This window comes from Protomyctophum parallelum, assembly GCF_964188405.1.
Source record: "Protomyctophum parallelum genome assembly, chromosome: 8".
NCBI classification, from domain to species: domain Eukaryota; kingdom Metazoa; phylum Chordata; class Actinopteri; order Myctophiformes; family Myctophidae; genus Protomyctophum; species Protomyctophum parallelum.
The window spans coordinates 36,860,553-36,873,806 of NC_139703.1; the positions used below are offsets into that span (position 1 = coordinate 36,860,553).

Genomic DNA, 13,254 nt, shown 5'->3' on the forward strand with positions numbered 1-13,254 from the left:
AACAACATATTTTCAGATGGGGGGTCGGCGGCCAAATGCAGATATTTTTTGGGGTCCTTGACATGAAAATGTTTGAGAACGACTGACATAACCTAAATGTCATGGTTTAGATTCTAAACCATGACATTTAGGTTATGTCTAAACTTTAGAAGACATTTTGTAGAAGGTCTAAATGGGTTATAATATAAAGGTGCAGTATACAGTCTTCAGACAGTGCAGCATTCTGAATCCAGACGGACTTAAAGGTATATTCAGTGATTTCACTTAATTCAAATATCACTTATTTTTTTTGTTTTGTTGTGATAATCCTCCCTACTATAGAGTGTGCTGACCATATAAGGAGTTCCTCCCTTTCCCCAGTCAACCCCTGGGGGTCAAAAAACCTTAGGTTTCGTTTTTGACTCGCTATCCTGATGGGTCCCACAGCCAAAAACGAAACCTAAGCTTTTTTGAGTGAAATCACTGAATATACCTTTAAAACATGAGAGAATAAAAAGAGAAAGGGAAACATAGTCACCTAACAACACCTAATGATCTGCAGTTATCTATGACAGTACAGTACAGTACGTGTCTGTAACGTAGCCTCTACAGCACGGGTGGGCAACTGTGACGATGGCGAGGGCCACTATATATTTCCACACTCACTCCAGAGGGGCCACAGTGCATATTACTGTCGTAGCAAAAAAATAGCCGATCTCAAAACGCGTCGCAGTGTGACGCGTTTTGAGCTTGTAGATCAGCTATTTTTTTTAATTGAAAACCTGAATATGTTTTTGTCTATTGTTTTTAACAGTTTCCGTGCTTTGAATGGATTACTCCAGGTTAATGTCGCTGCCATATCGGAGATACGCAACTTTTGTTTTATGTGTTTAATCCGCCGCAATGTAATAATTAAAAAGAAAATCAGTCTTCGCCGCAGAGAAAGAGTGTAGATGCATCTGTTTTGATGAGGAAACGGAAATCGTCACATGCTGTGGGCTGCTAGGGCTTCTGGGAAATTGAGGCCAATGTAAACGAATGGGGTTCAACGCCTCATGGAGGAGGGTCCTGTGCTGCGTCTTCCGGGTGTACCAAGATGGCGGGTGGTCCAGCCGTTCATAACAAACGGGGGAAGCTTTTTTCGCTCGATTTTCGCGGATTAAAAGCCCAAATAATTCAGCGTATGCTCTAAAGGTAATACAACAATCTCGGCAGTGAAGGGGTTTGATTAAAAGTCTGATAAATCGTTTTCCGCAGTCAAACTGTTAATTGGAATCCTGAAAAGTAACCCTTTTTTATTTTGAATTTCAAATTCATTTAGTTATAGTTATGTTAACTTTATGAACTGTTAACAACTTAACATAACTACATTGGACACAAAAAGACAATAACATGTTAATACTAGTCATGAAGTAATTCAAGCGGGTTTGGAATTGTAACAGCTGGAATCAATACTACATCAGTATTCTGATATTAACATGAGGGCCACATTAAGTGAAGGTGGGGGCCATATGTGGCCCCCGGGCCGCCAGTTGCCCACCCCTGCTCTACAGTATGCTTGACCTGTCCTTTCAGTCAGAACTACATGATGACAGCTCCCTGTGTACAGTAGGTGTCTGTCTGTCTGTAGCCTCTAGTACAGTATATGCTCGACCTGTCCTTTCAGACAGAACTACATGATGCCAGCTCCCTGTGTACAGTAGGTGTCTGTCTGTAGCCTCTAGTACAGTATGCTCAACCTGTCCTTTCAGTCAGAACAACATGATGCCAGAGCTCTCCCAAAGCCTTGTTTTACAGCCCACACTTTTATGGTCCCATGTTTCTGCACTTAAATTCTAACAAATTGGAGTGCTGCGTGCGTGCATGCGTGCGTGCGTATGTCCAGAGTAGACCATGTTTATAGTACTGCAGATTAACAGCCGACGGTGCTACATAGATTGTGTGTGTGTGTTGTGTGTGTGTGTGTGTGTTCTGCTTTGGCAATGTAAACGTATGTTTTCTCATGCCAATAAAGTCCTTTGAATTGAAAATTGAATTGTGTTGTTTGTTTCTGTATGGGTTGTCTGAGACTGTGTGTGTATGTGCGCACAGTATGTACGTTTATAGAAGGAAAAGTGTACAAGTTGTATTTGTGTTTGTTTGCTCCTTTTTGAGAGGTTGCACAATGAAACTGGGCGTGGGGCATCGTGATTATAGCACCAACGTTGTTCTGGGTGAGGATCCATATTATATTTCACTTGTGCTTTTGGTTTGTCTCTAACACAAAGGTGTCTCTAGAGAGACACTAGAGAGAGAGGTTCCCTCCCCAGCCCTACCACCACCACCAGAATAATAAAAAACGTATTTCTTCATCAGATATTTGTTGTTGTTGAAATCACTGTATCTACTGTTGGCATGCAGCCATAGTTATTGACCTGGAAGGAATGTGGCTGGTTTATCATCTTAACCGCCGGGCCTGTGTTCTCCTACGCAGAGACAGGAAATCCCCCCCCCCCCACACTGGGAGCATGGGGCCCATCTGCCCCATCTCTGTACATTATATACTGGTGTCTGGCTGGGTAGGATCTATCTAGGCCAGTGATTGGCTGGGTAAGGATCTATCTAGGCCAGTGATTGACTGGGTAGGATCTATCTAGGCCAGTGATTGGCTGGGTAAGGATCTATCTAGGCCAGTGATTGGCTGGGTAGGATCTAGCACCACTCAGGGACACACATAGCTGTCTATAGGAGTGGTTGCACCACTCAGGGACACACATAGCTGTTTATAGGAGTGGTTGCACCACTCAGGGACACACATAGCTGTCTATAGGAGTGGTTGCACCACTCAGTCAGGGACACACATAGCTGTCTATAGGAGTGGTTGCACCACTCAGTCAGGGACACACATAGCTGTCTATAGGAGTGGTTGCAACACTCAGTCAGGGACACACATAGCTGTCTATAGGAGTGGTTGCACCACTCAGTCAGGGACACACATAGCTGTCTATAGGAGTGGTTGCACCACTCAGTCAGGGACACACATAGCTGTCTATAGGAGTGGTTGCACCACTCAGTCAGGGACACACATAGCTGTCTATATCTATAGCTGACAAGCACTTGGAATTTGGAACTTGGAGTTGAACCTGAGACTTTCAGTTTTGTTTAACTCTGTTCGATTGTGTAATTAGATGATCTATACATCAGGGGTGTCCAAAGTGTGGCCCACGGGCCAAATGCGGCCCCTGGGACAAATCTTATACGGCCCGCATGGAGTGTCAGACCTGAATGGAGTGTATGGGCATGCATAAAGTGAGTGAGTTTAAGGTCGTTTAATGCAATCAGATATAGGACTTTTCTGTTGGGTTGTTCATGGGCCGTCAAGCCCAGAAAGTAGTTTTTTGCCAGTCACTCAGAAGGCGTTGTCACTAGGCTTGGGCGATATTGATTTTTTGATATCGGTATTGATGCCGTGAATAATACCGCGATAATCGGTATTATCGATTATCTGCCTTTTTCATTTTTGCTGGAACCCGAAATGCTGCCAAACAGCAGTATTTCCAGATGTTTTTTTACGAACTAACTTGCTAGGACTTGTTACTCTCACCGGCGCCATGTTTTGTTTGCTTTCCTGGGCGGAGGCGGTCCGACAATGCTGCTGTCGCCTCGTCGCCGTAATTCAGCGTCAGTGCCAGTCAATGCATGGACACTAAGTTATTAGGCAAATTATAGTTGTTTAAAATGAAATACTCGTAAATTCATCACACAGACACACACATACAGTAATGTAGACGTTTATTAAATAAAACATATTTATATACTCAAATATTGCGGTAAACGGTAATATCGGCATATTGCCCAAGCCTAGTTGTCACACGTCTCTAAATCAAGGAAGCGTGCGTGACTGCTTTAAATCAGAGAATACCAGAGCACTCACGGAAGTGTCCTTAAAGACACTTTGTTGTATGGCATGCTGCAGAGCAGAAAGCACAACAACGTACGAGTTTAGGCGTTCTTGGTTTTGTTTCGTCTGGTTCATTTGGTAATGTGGGCATTTCCCCGAGTATAATTTGTCAGTGTTTCCTTGTTCCTTCTATTTATTACTTTTCCCCCCCTTTTCTTTTCCCCTTACATTTGGTATAATGTGAAAAAAGGCTGAGATCAGGTTCTAAAAATATCTTCTAAATCCTGACGGTTTTCTGAAAAACCTCATGTTTCTGTGTCAGTTTCACCCCAAAAATATAATGTAATATGCGGCCGACCCCCATCTGAAAATATGTTGTTCCAGGGACTCTCCCAGAAGCAAAGATTTGAGTTAAAAACGTTCACTCTGAAAGAATATACAGTATATTCAAAGATTTGTGTCACATTTTCACGATTTTTCAAAAATAGCTGCGAGCTATTTTTGTAGGTAGCTATTTTTGTAGGTGAAATCTACCACCACCAATACAAACTGACTGCAAAAATAACCTTAATAATAGAGATGGCCCAGGCCGTAGCGTAACGGTCTGGGCACCGGACTGGTAATCCAGTCGCAGTGTGCCGCGGGTTCGACTCCCGGACCCGACACGGCCTTTACTGCATGTCATCCCCCCATCTCTTTCCCGTTTCCTGTCAGCCTACTGTCTGTCCCTTCAAAAATCAATAAAAGGCGTAAGCTGTAGATGTAGTCATTAAGGAAAGTTTATGCATGTGTACTCTTAATTTCCAATTTCCAGCCATTCAGTTGCAAAAACCGAGGGGTGGGGAAATAATTTGGGGACCCCCCCAAAATAATGTGGCGACCCCCGGCCCATATGCAGAGCACTACAATCTAAGCATTTAGCAGACAACGGGGAAATGCTCTTCCTCACAAGGCCATGTTATGCTAAATCTGAACCATAGTTAAACCCAAATCAGTCCCAGACATATCAGTCAGAATTACAATATTTTTGTATTAGTTATTTATATTTATACAGTGTTGTCCATTCTCCTAATCCAAACGGTGTTGTGCTGCACAGTAAAGAGCTGATAGCGGTCAACACGCTCTGTTAAATAAACAATAACAATATGATAGATAGAGATAGATTCTTTATTTTTGTGTCATGCATCCAAGGCACCATGGACTTATAGGACACAACATACAAATCATTGCTTCCATATTGCATAAGTGTACAAGAAACAGTTTTTGTTTTTTAACTCAAATCTTTGCTTCCGAGGTTGTCCCTGTGACAACATATTTTCAGATGGGGGTCCGCAGCCAAATACAGATATTTCTGGGGGTCCTTGACATGAAATATTGAGCACCACTGACACTGACATAGAAAAATAGGTATTTCAGATTTTTATTTTTTTATTTTGACGTCAGGCCTAAATGAGTTAAAGGTCACACAGTTGATAATGTGATATGAGACTTGCCGCGACACAGCAGTCCCTTTTATCTGTCTGTGACGACTTCTGTGATTTTGCTGTGACTCTCTCTCTCTCTCTCTCTCTCTCTCTCTCTCAATTCAATTTCAATTTCAAAAGGCTTTATTGGCATGATAAATGTTTGGCATGAGGCATGCTGAGGCATGTTTTACATTGCCAAAGCGTACATACAACAAAACAAAAGTCAACAAAAATCCCAACAACAATGAACAACAAGCAATACAGTAACAATGAAAATAAATTAACAAACATAAACATAACAGCAACTTAATGACCCTGTTCAGACAGATATACCTGTCTCTCTTCTGTCCACTGGCTGTCCCTCAGTCGATGACAACTCCACACGTATTTTGCTGCCAAAACTGTGTATTTGGACTGTTCTCCCAGAACATATTGGAGTGATGAGTTATTAATGGTGGATTCAAATTCTTTATATTTTTCTTTAAATTTATGGAAGAATGATTCTCTGATGTCTTTATACTTGCATTACGTCGCATTGTAACAGAAAATGTAGCTCTGTCTCCACCTCCCCTTGAGAGCAGAGTGAACACAGTCTGTCTTCTCTAGGCAGCCAGTTCTGTCTGTGTCTGCCTGTTTCTACTGCCAGGCGGTGGTCGCTGAGTCTGTACATAGTCAACATCTTCCTCAGTTTTGGATCAGTAACAGTGGTCAGGTAGTTTGCCACTGTGTATTCTCGGTTGAGGGCCTAATTCAAATTTACTTTGTTTTGTTGTGTTTTTCCAATATGTGATATAATGTTCTTGTTGCATTTTGATAATTTGGTTAGTGGAGGTTGTTTTAGTCAGGGGAGGGGTGGTGGGGGTAAGACTCAGGACCAGCTGACTGAGGGGACTCCTACTCATGTTCTCCTCTTGGCATTTTAAGGCCTGGTGATGGTAGGAGGTGGGGTTACTATTTTGAAGGTGCTTATGGAATTTGAATGCTCTTTTCTGGATGTTAATTACTGCTCTCTCTTTCTCTCTCTCTGTCTCTGTCTCTGTCTCTCTCTCTCTCTCTCTGTCTCTCTCTCTCTCTCTCTCTCTCTCTCTCTCTCTCTGTCTCTCTCTCTCTCTCTCTCTCTCTCTCTCAGTTCTGTGTATGACGTCCAGACGGGTCTGAAGCTGGCGGTGAAGAAGCTGTCCAGGCCGTTCCAGTCCATCATCCACGCCAAGAGGACGTACCGCGAGCTGCGTCTGCTCAAACACATGAAGCATGAGAACGTAAGTCACGCCGTCTGTCTGCGTCTGCTCAAACACATGAAGCATGAGAACGTAAGTCACGCCGTCTGTCTGCGTCTGCTCAAACACATGAAGCATGAGAACGTAAGTCACGCCGTCTGTCTGCGTCTGCTCAAACACATGAAGCATGAGAACGTAAGTCACGCCGTCTGTCTGCGTCTGCTCAAACACATGAAGCATGAGAACGTAAGTCACTCCGTCTGTCTGCATCTGCTCAAACACATGAAGCATGAGAACGTAAGTCACGCTGTCTGTCTGCGTCTGCTCAAACACATGAAGCATGAGAACGTAAGTCACGCCGTCTGTCTGCGTCTGCTCAAACACATGAGAACGTAAGTCACACCATCTGCGTCTGCTCAAACACACGAGAACGTAAGTCACTCCGTCTGTCTGCGTCTGCTCAAACACATGAGAACGTAAGTCACGCCGTCTGCGTCTGCTCAAACACAGGAGAACGTAAGTCACACCGTCTGCGTCTGCGTCTGCTCAAACACATGAGAACGTAAGTCACACCGTCTGCGTCTGCTCAAACACATGAGAACGTAAGTCACACCGTCTGCGTCTGCTCAAACACATGAGAACGTAAGTCACGCCGTCTGCGTCTGCGTCTGCTCAAACACATGAGAACGTAAGTCACGCCGTCTGTCTGTGTCTGCTCAAACACAGGAGAACGTAAGTCAAAGTAAAACGGAGAATAAAGGGTGGTGCCGAGAAATGGTCTTATATTGTGGACCAAATCATATCCAACGACGTGGGGGTCCGAGAAGTAAAATGTCATCAAACTGTGGTCCGGTCCGTGTGGTTCAAATGCCAAATAAATAATGGACCTTGATAAAATGAAATGGGTTGAAAAAAACCCACTTTGTTAAACGGTTGTTGATGCTACGTCAACACATGTTGCTGGGAGACCCGCTGGGACCCCCCCCCGGACCCCCTGGAGCAGGGGTGGGCAACTGGCGGCCCGGGGGCCACCACCTTCACTTAATGTGGCCCTCAGGTTAATATCAGAATACTGATATAATATTGGTTTCAGCTGTTTACAATTCCACAACATGCAAACATGACCCGCTTTATTTACTTCAGTCTAAATTAGTAACTCAATGCTTCAACACCAGTATAATTAAAGGCATTTGAAATTACATGTAATGTATTGCTACGACAGCAATATATGTCCCTATATGGCAGTTAGTGTGGAAATATAGTGGCTCGTCTCCATGGTCAAAGTTGCCCACCCTGCCCTGGAGCGTACCTTGGAGAACTCTCACCGTTGGCTGGCGCTCCCGTTGTTATGGTGTCCATGTCTGTGTTGGCTCTGAGATAATGAGAATAAAGAAAACATTAACCGGGTGGCTTTATCCGCCCTGTGGGGGGGGGGGGGGGGAGGGGTGTCGCTATGGGTTTTTAACCCATTCTGACCTGAGATCAGATTATAAAAATGTCTTCTACATCCTATTTTTCAATAGCTAAAGCATAACATGATGCCAACACCAAAAGGGGTTACCGCCTAAAATGGGTTAAAGCTGAATCACGCTAAAGCAATTAACAGGAAGCTCTTAGGGGTTGTTTCCGCCCGAACGGTGAATTCCTTCCAGGTCACTGCGGGGCAAAGGAACGTTGTTGTCATGTTCCGTGTTTTACACCAAACACACCGAGGCGAGATAATTCACTGAGCTAGGCACAGGTGTGTGAGGCATACGCACACACGCACGGACGCACGCACGCACGCACAGTCGGGATTCTCAGGAACTCTGGTTAACCTACATTAGAGGGGTTTCCCGGTGGGGGTAAAAAGGTCAAAGGTCAAAGTGCTGGACCGTTTGCTCTGCTGCTCTGACTGAGTCATCCATGAGGAATTCCAGATATGTTGTCTGTGTGCAGCGCTGAGCAACGTAACATATGGCTGCAGCGCTGAGCAACGTAACATATGGCTGCAGCTCTGAGCAACGTAACATATGGCTGCAGCGCTGAGCAACGTAACATATGGCTGCAGCTCTGAGCAACGTAACATATGGCTGCAGCGCTGAGCAACGTAACATATGGCTGCAGCTCTGAGCAACGTAACATATGGCTGCAGCGCTGAGCAACGTAACATATGGCTGCAGCGCTGAGCAACGTATGGCTTCAGCGCTGAGCAACGTATGGCTTCAGCGCTGAACAACGTAACGTATGGCTTCAGCGCTGAGCAACGTATGGCTTCAGCGCTGAGCAACATAACGTATGGCTGCAGCGCTGAGCAACGTAACGTATGGCTGCAGCGCTGAGCAACGTAACGTATGGCTGCAGCGCTGAGCAACGTAACGTATGGCTGCAGCGCTGAGCAACGTAACGTATGGCTGCAGCGCTGAGCAACGTAACGTATGGCTGCAGCGCTGAGCAACGTAACGTATGGCTGCAGCGTATGGCTGCAGCGTATGGCTGCAGCGCTGAGCAACGTATGGCTGCAGCGTATGGCTGCAGCGTATGGCTGCAGCGCTGCAAAGCGTGAACATTTGTGGGTTCTCAAAATGCATTTTGTGCTCAAACACGAAGATGTATGTATATATATACATGTATGCACAGTAATGAGCTGTAATACTGTCCATACAGGTTTGTATGTGTTCTGTGAGATGTATTCGTGGTTGCTGTTGCCGGGGCACTCTGTGGGGGTTTTGGATTTTTGGAAAGGCTGAAAGGACCAATCAGCAGTTTTTTGTTTTGGCACCCGGTTCCCGCCCAATGAGGTGTGTGTGTGTGTGTGTGTGTGTGTGTGTGTGTGTGTGTGTGTGTGTGTGTGTGTGTGTGTGTGTGTGTGTGTGTGTGTGTGTGTGTGTGTGTGTGTGTGTGTGTGTGTGTGTGTGTGTGTGTGTGTGTGTGTGTGTGTGTGTGTGTGTGTGTGTGTGTGTGTGTGTGTGTGTGTGTGTGTGTGTGTGTCTTGTGTGGGCAGGTTGCTGGCTGTCAGTGTACCCTGCAGAAATACGCGGCAAAGAGGCAGCAAGCAAGTGCGGTCGAAAAATGATGATGAATGTTCTTTAACCCGCTTAAGGCGGTGTTTTAAGGATTATACTTCAAAACACATTTTGTTCGACTAAATCAACTAGGTTTTGGCGACTAAAGTCTTATGACATTTAGTCTAACACTAAAACTTTCCGGGTGACTAAAATGTGACTAAAACTAAGTGAAACCTATTCAAGAGACTATGACTAAAACTAAAATCTAAATTTGCTGCCAAAAACAACACTGATCACGACACACAGTATGTCTCTAACAACAATACTATGCATGCTGTTACTGAACACGACACACAGTATGTGTCTAACAACAATACTATGCATGCTGTTACTGAACACGACACACAGTATGTGTCTAACAACAATACTATGCATGCTGTTCTGTCTCTCTTCTCTCAGTTCCTCTCTCGTTGGCTCTTCATTGTTTTCCATTTTAATCCATTTAGGCCTGACGTCGAAATTAAACAAATTATATGTAATTGGCCACCGACCCCCGATTGAAAATATGTAGTTCCAGGCACCCCCCCCCCCCCCCCAGAAGCAAAGATTTGAGTTAAAACGTTCGCTCTGAAATAATATATATTCAAATATTTGTGACGCATTTTTCAGGAATAGCAGATCTACAAGCTCGTTTTTTCATTGTTGGATTTGTTGTCCACAATTCCATGCTGTATTGATGTTGTACCATTAGGAGAGATAACGGGCAAACGATCAAAAATAACAATTATTCTACATGCAGAATGCAGAATGTTTAACAATAATGTAACTCTACGCTCTCAAGAGTTAAAGATCTATAAGGGTTAATTTGTTACCAACTGATGGCCGATCCATACTCCATACTACCGCTGTAGTGCCGAAATGATTTCGGCTCGTCAAAAAATGTCAGTAGCACCGAAGAGACGACTTTAGGACCCCCCCCCCCCCCCCCCCCCCCCCGAACCTCAAATGACGTCACATTGTAGGCCACGGTTCCCCAATTGCCATCTGCGGCCCGCGGAGCGCCCCCTTGTGGCCCACGGGGGGGGGGGGGGGGTCCCAGAAATAAATGGCATTAAATTGGGGTCAGTAGCCTCTGCATGTCAAACTGGGGGTCCTTTTCAAATGGGGTTAACATTAATTTCAGGGCAAGACCTCGACCTCGCGCGTGCCGACTCGGCCCCCAGCCTGGTACCGTAGTCAAAATATGGCCCTTGAGGAAAATTAATTGGGGAACCCTGTTGTAGGCTCTACAGAGCTGAACCGACTTTTATTCGGTTCGGCTCTTCGGTGCTACTGAAAATTTCTGACGAGCGGTAAAATAGGAGTATGAGTCTCCATCATTTAGCTGGACCACCTGGAACCCTCTGTCTCAAGGACCACTGGTGGTCCGGGGGCCACTGGGGACCACTGGGGACCACCTGGAACCCCCCTCTCTCAAGGACCACTGGTGGTCCCTGGACCACTGGGGACCACCTGGAACCCCCTCTCTCAAGGACCACTGGTGGTCCCTGGACCACTGGGGACCACCTGGAACCCCCTCTCTCAAGGACCACTGGTGGTCCCTGGACCACTGGGGACCACCTGGAACCCCCCTCAAGGACCACTGGTGGTCCGGGGGCCACTGGGGACCACTGGGGACCACCTGGACCCCCTCTCTCAAGGACCACTGGTGGTCCCTGGACCACTGGGGACCACCTGGAACCCTCTGTCTCAAGGACCACTGGTGGTCCCTGGACCACTGGGGACCACCTGGAACCCCCTCTCTCAAGGACCACTGGTGGTCCCTGGACCACTGGGGACCACCTGGAACCCCCTCTCTCAAGGACCACTGGTGGTCCCTGGACCACTGGGGACCACCTGGAACCCCCTCAAGGACCACTGGTGGTCCGGGGGCCACTGGGGACCACTGGGGACCACCTGGAACCCCCCTCTCTCAAGGACCACTGGTGGTCCCTGGACCACTGGGGACCACCTGGAACCCTCTGTCTCAAGGACCACTGGTGGTCCCTGGACCACTGGGGACCACCTGGAACCCCCTCTCTCAAGGACCACTGGTGGTCCCTGGACCACTGGGGACCACCTGGAACCCCCTCAAGGACCACTGGTGGTCCGGGGGCCACTGGGGACCACTGGGGACCACCTGGAACCCCCTCTCTCAAGGACCACTGGTGGTCCCTGGACCACTGGGGACCACCTGGAACCCTCTGTCTCAAGGACCACTGGTGGTCCCTGGACCACTGGGGACCACCTGGAACCCCCTGTCTCAAGGACCACTGGTGGTCCCTGGACCACTGGGGACCACCTGGAACCCTCTGTCTCAAGGACCACTGGTGGTCCCTGGACCACTGGGGACCACCTGGAACCCCCTGTCTCAAGGACCACTGGTGGTCCCCTGGACCACTGGGGACCACCTGGAACCCCCTCTCTCAAGGACCACTGGTGGTCCCTGGACCACTGGGGACCACCTGGAACCCCCTCTCTCAAGGACCACTGGTGGTCCCTGGACCACTGGGGACCACCTGGAACCCCCTCAAGGACCACTGGTGGTCCCTGGACCACTGGGGACCTCCTGGAACCCTCTGTCTCAAGGACCACTGGTGGTCCCTGGACCACTGGGGACCACCTGGAACATTGCACTTGTTTCTGTTGTTGTTTTAGCATGCTCAGCTCCTTGTGGATTTCCTGTTATGTAATCTCTCTCTCTCTCGCACACGCACGCACGCACGCGCGCGCGCACGCACACACACACACACACACACACACACACACACACACACAGTACTCGAAAAGCGTAAAGGATATCACAACAAACACTGTCATCATAACATGGAGCGACGCTCGCTGGACCGAATAGAACATTTCAGTGACATGTTGTTGGTGTGACCACAAACATTACAACGTTATAAAAAAACCTACCCTTCTATTTCCCATTCTAAGTGTGTTTGTCTCATATCTAACGGTTGAAAACTATTTTCAGCAATAGTATAATATTCAGGGGGGGGAGGGGGGGGGTAGATCTTGTTCAGCTGGTCAGTTTAAAAGTAGCCTCGGAAACCCAGTTGTTTTTATTTCCAGGCAGAAAGAAAAAGTCTGGGACCGAGTCCACTTCAATACGGCATACAGTAGTCTGGGACCCAGTCCACTTCAATACAACATACAGTAGCCTGGGACCGAGTCCACTTCAATACAACATACAGTAGTCTGGGACCGAGTCCACTTCAATACGACATACAGTAGTCTGGGACCGAGTCCACTTCAATACAACATACAGTAGTCTGGGACAGAGTCTACTTCAATACAACATACAGTAGTCTGGGACAGAGTCCACTTCAATACAACATACAGTAGTCTGGGACAGAGTCCACTTCAATACAACATACAGTAGTCTGGGACAGAGTCCACTTCAATACAACATACAGTAGTCTGGGACCCAGTCCACTTCAATACAACATACAGTAGTCTGGGACCGAGTCCACTTCAATACAACATACAGTAGTCTTGGACAGAGTCCACTTCAATACAACATACAGTAGTCTGGTACCGAGTCCACTTCAATACGACATACAGTAGTCTGGGACCGAGTCCACTTCAATACAACATACAGTAGTCTGGGACAGAGTCCACTTCAATACGACATACAGTAGTCTGGGGCCGAGTCCACTTCAATACAACATACAGTAGTCTGG

The 13,254-nt window shown here is 46.8% G+C and overlaps 1 protein-coding gene across 1 annotated transcript in view; it reads left to right on the plus strand.

Moving 5' to 3' along the window:
- Positions 1-13,254, plus strand: part of mapk14b (mitogen-activated protein kinase 14b) — a 41,462-nt gene that overhangs the window by 9,986 nt on the left and 18,222 nt on the right. Inside the window, exon 2 of the mRNA XM_083772340.1 lies at positions 6,455-6,584. Within this exon, the coding sequence (XP_083628466.1) occupies positions 6,455-6,584 (130 nt within the window). The remainder of the gene's footprint in view (positions 1-6,454; positions 6,585-13,254) is intronic.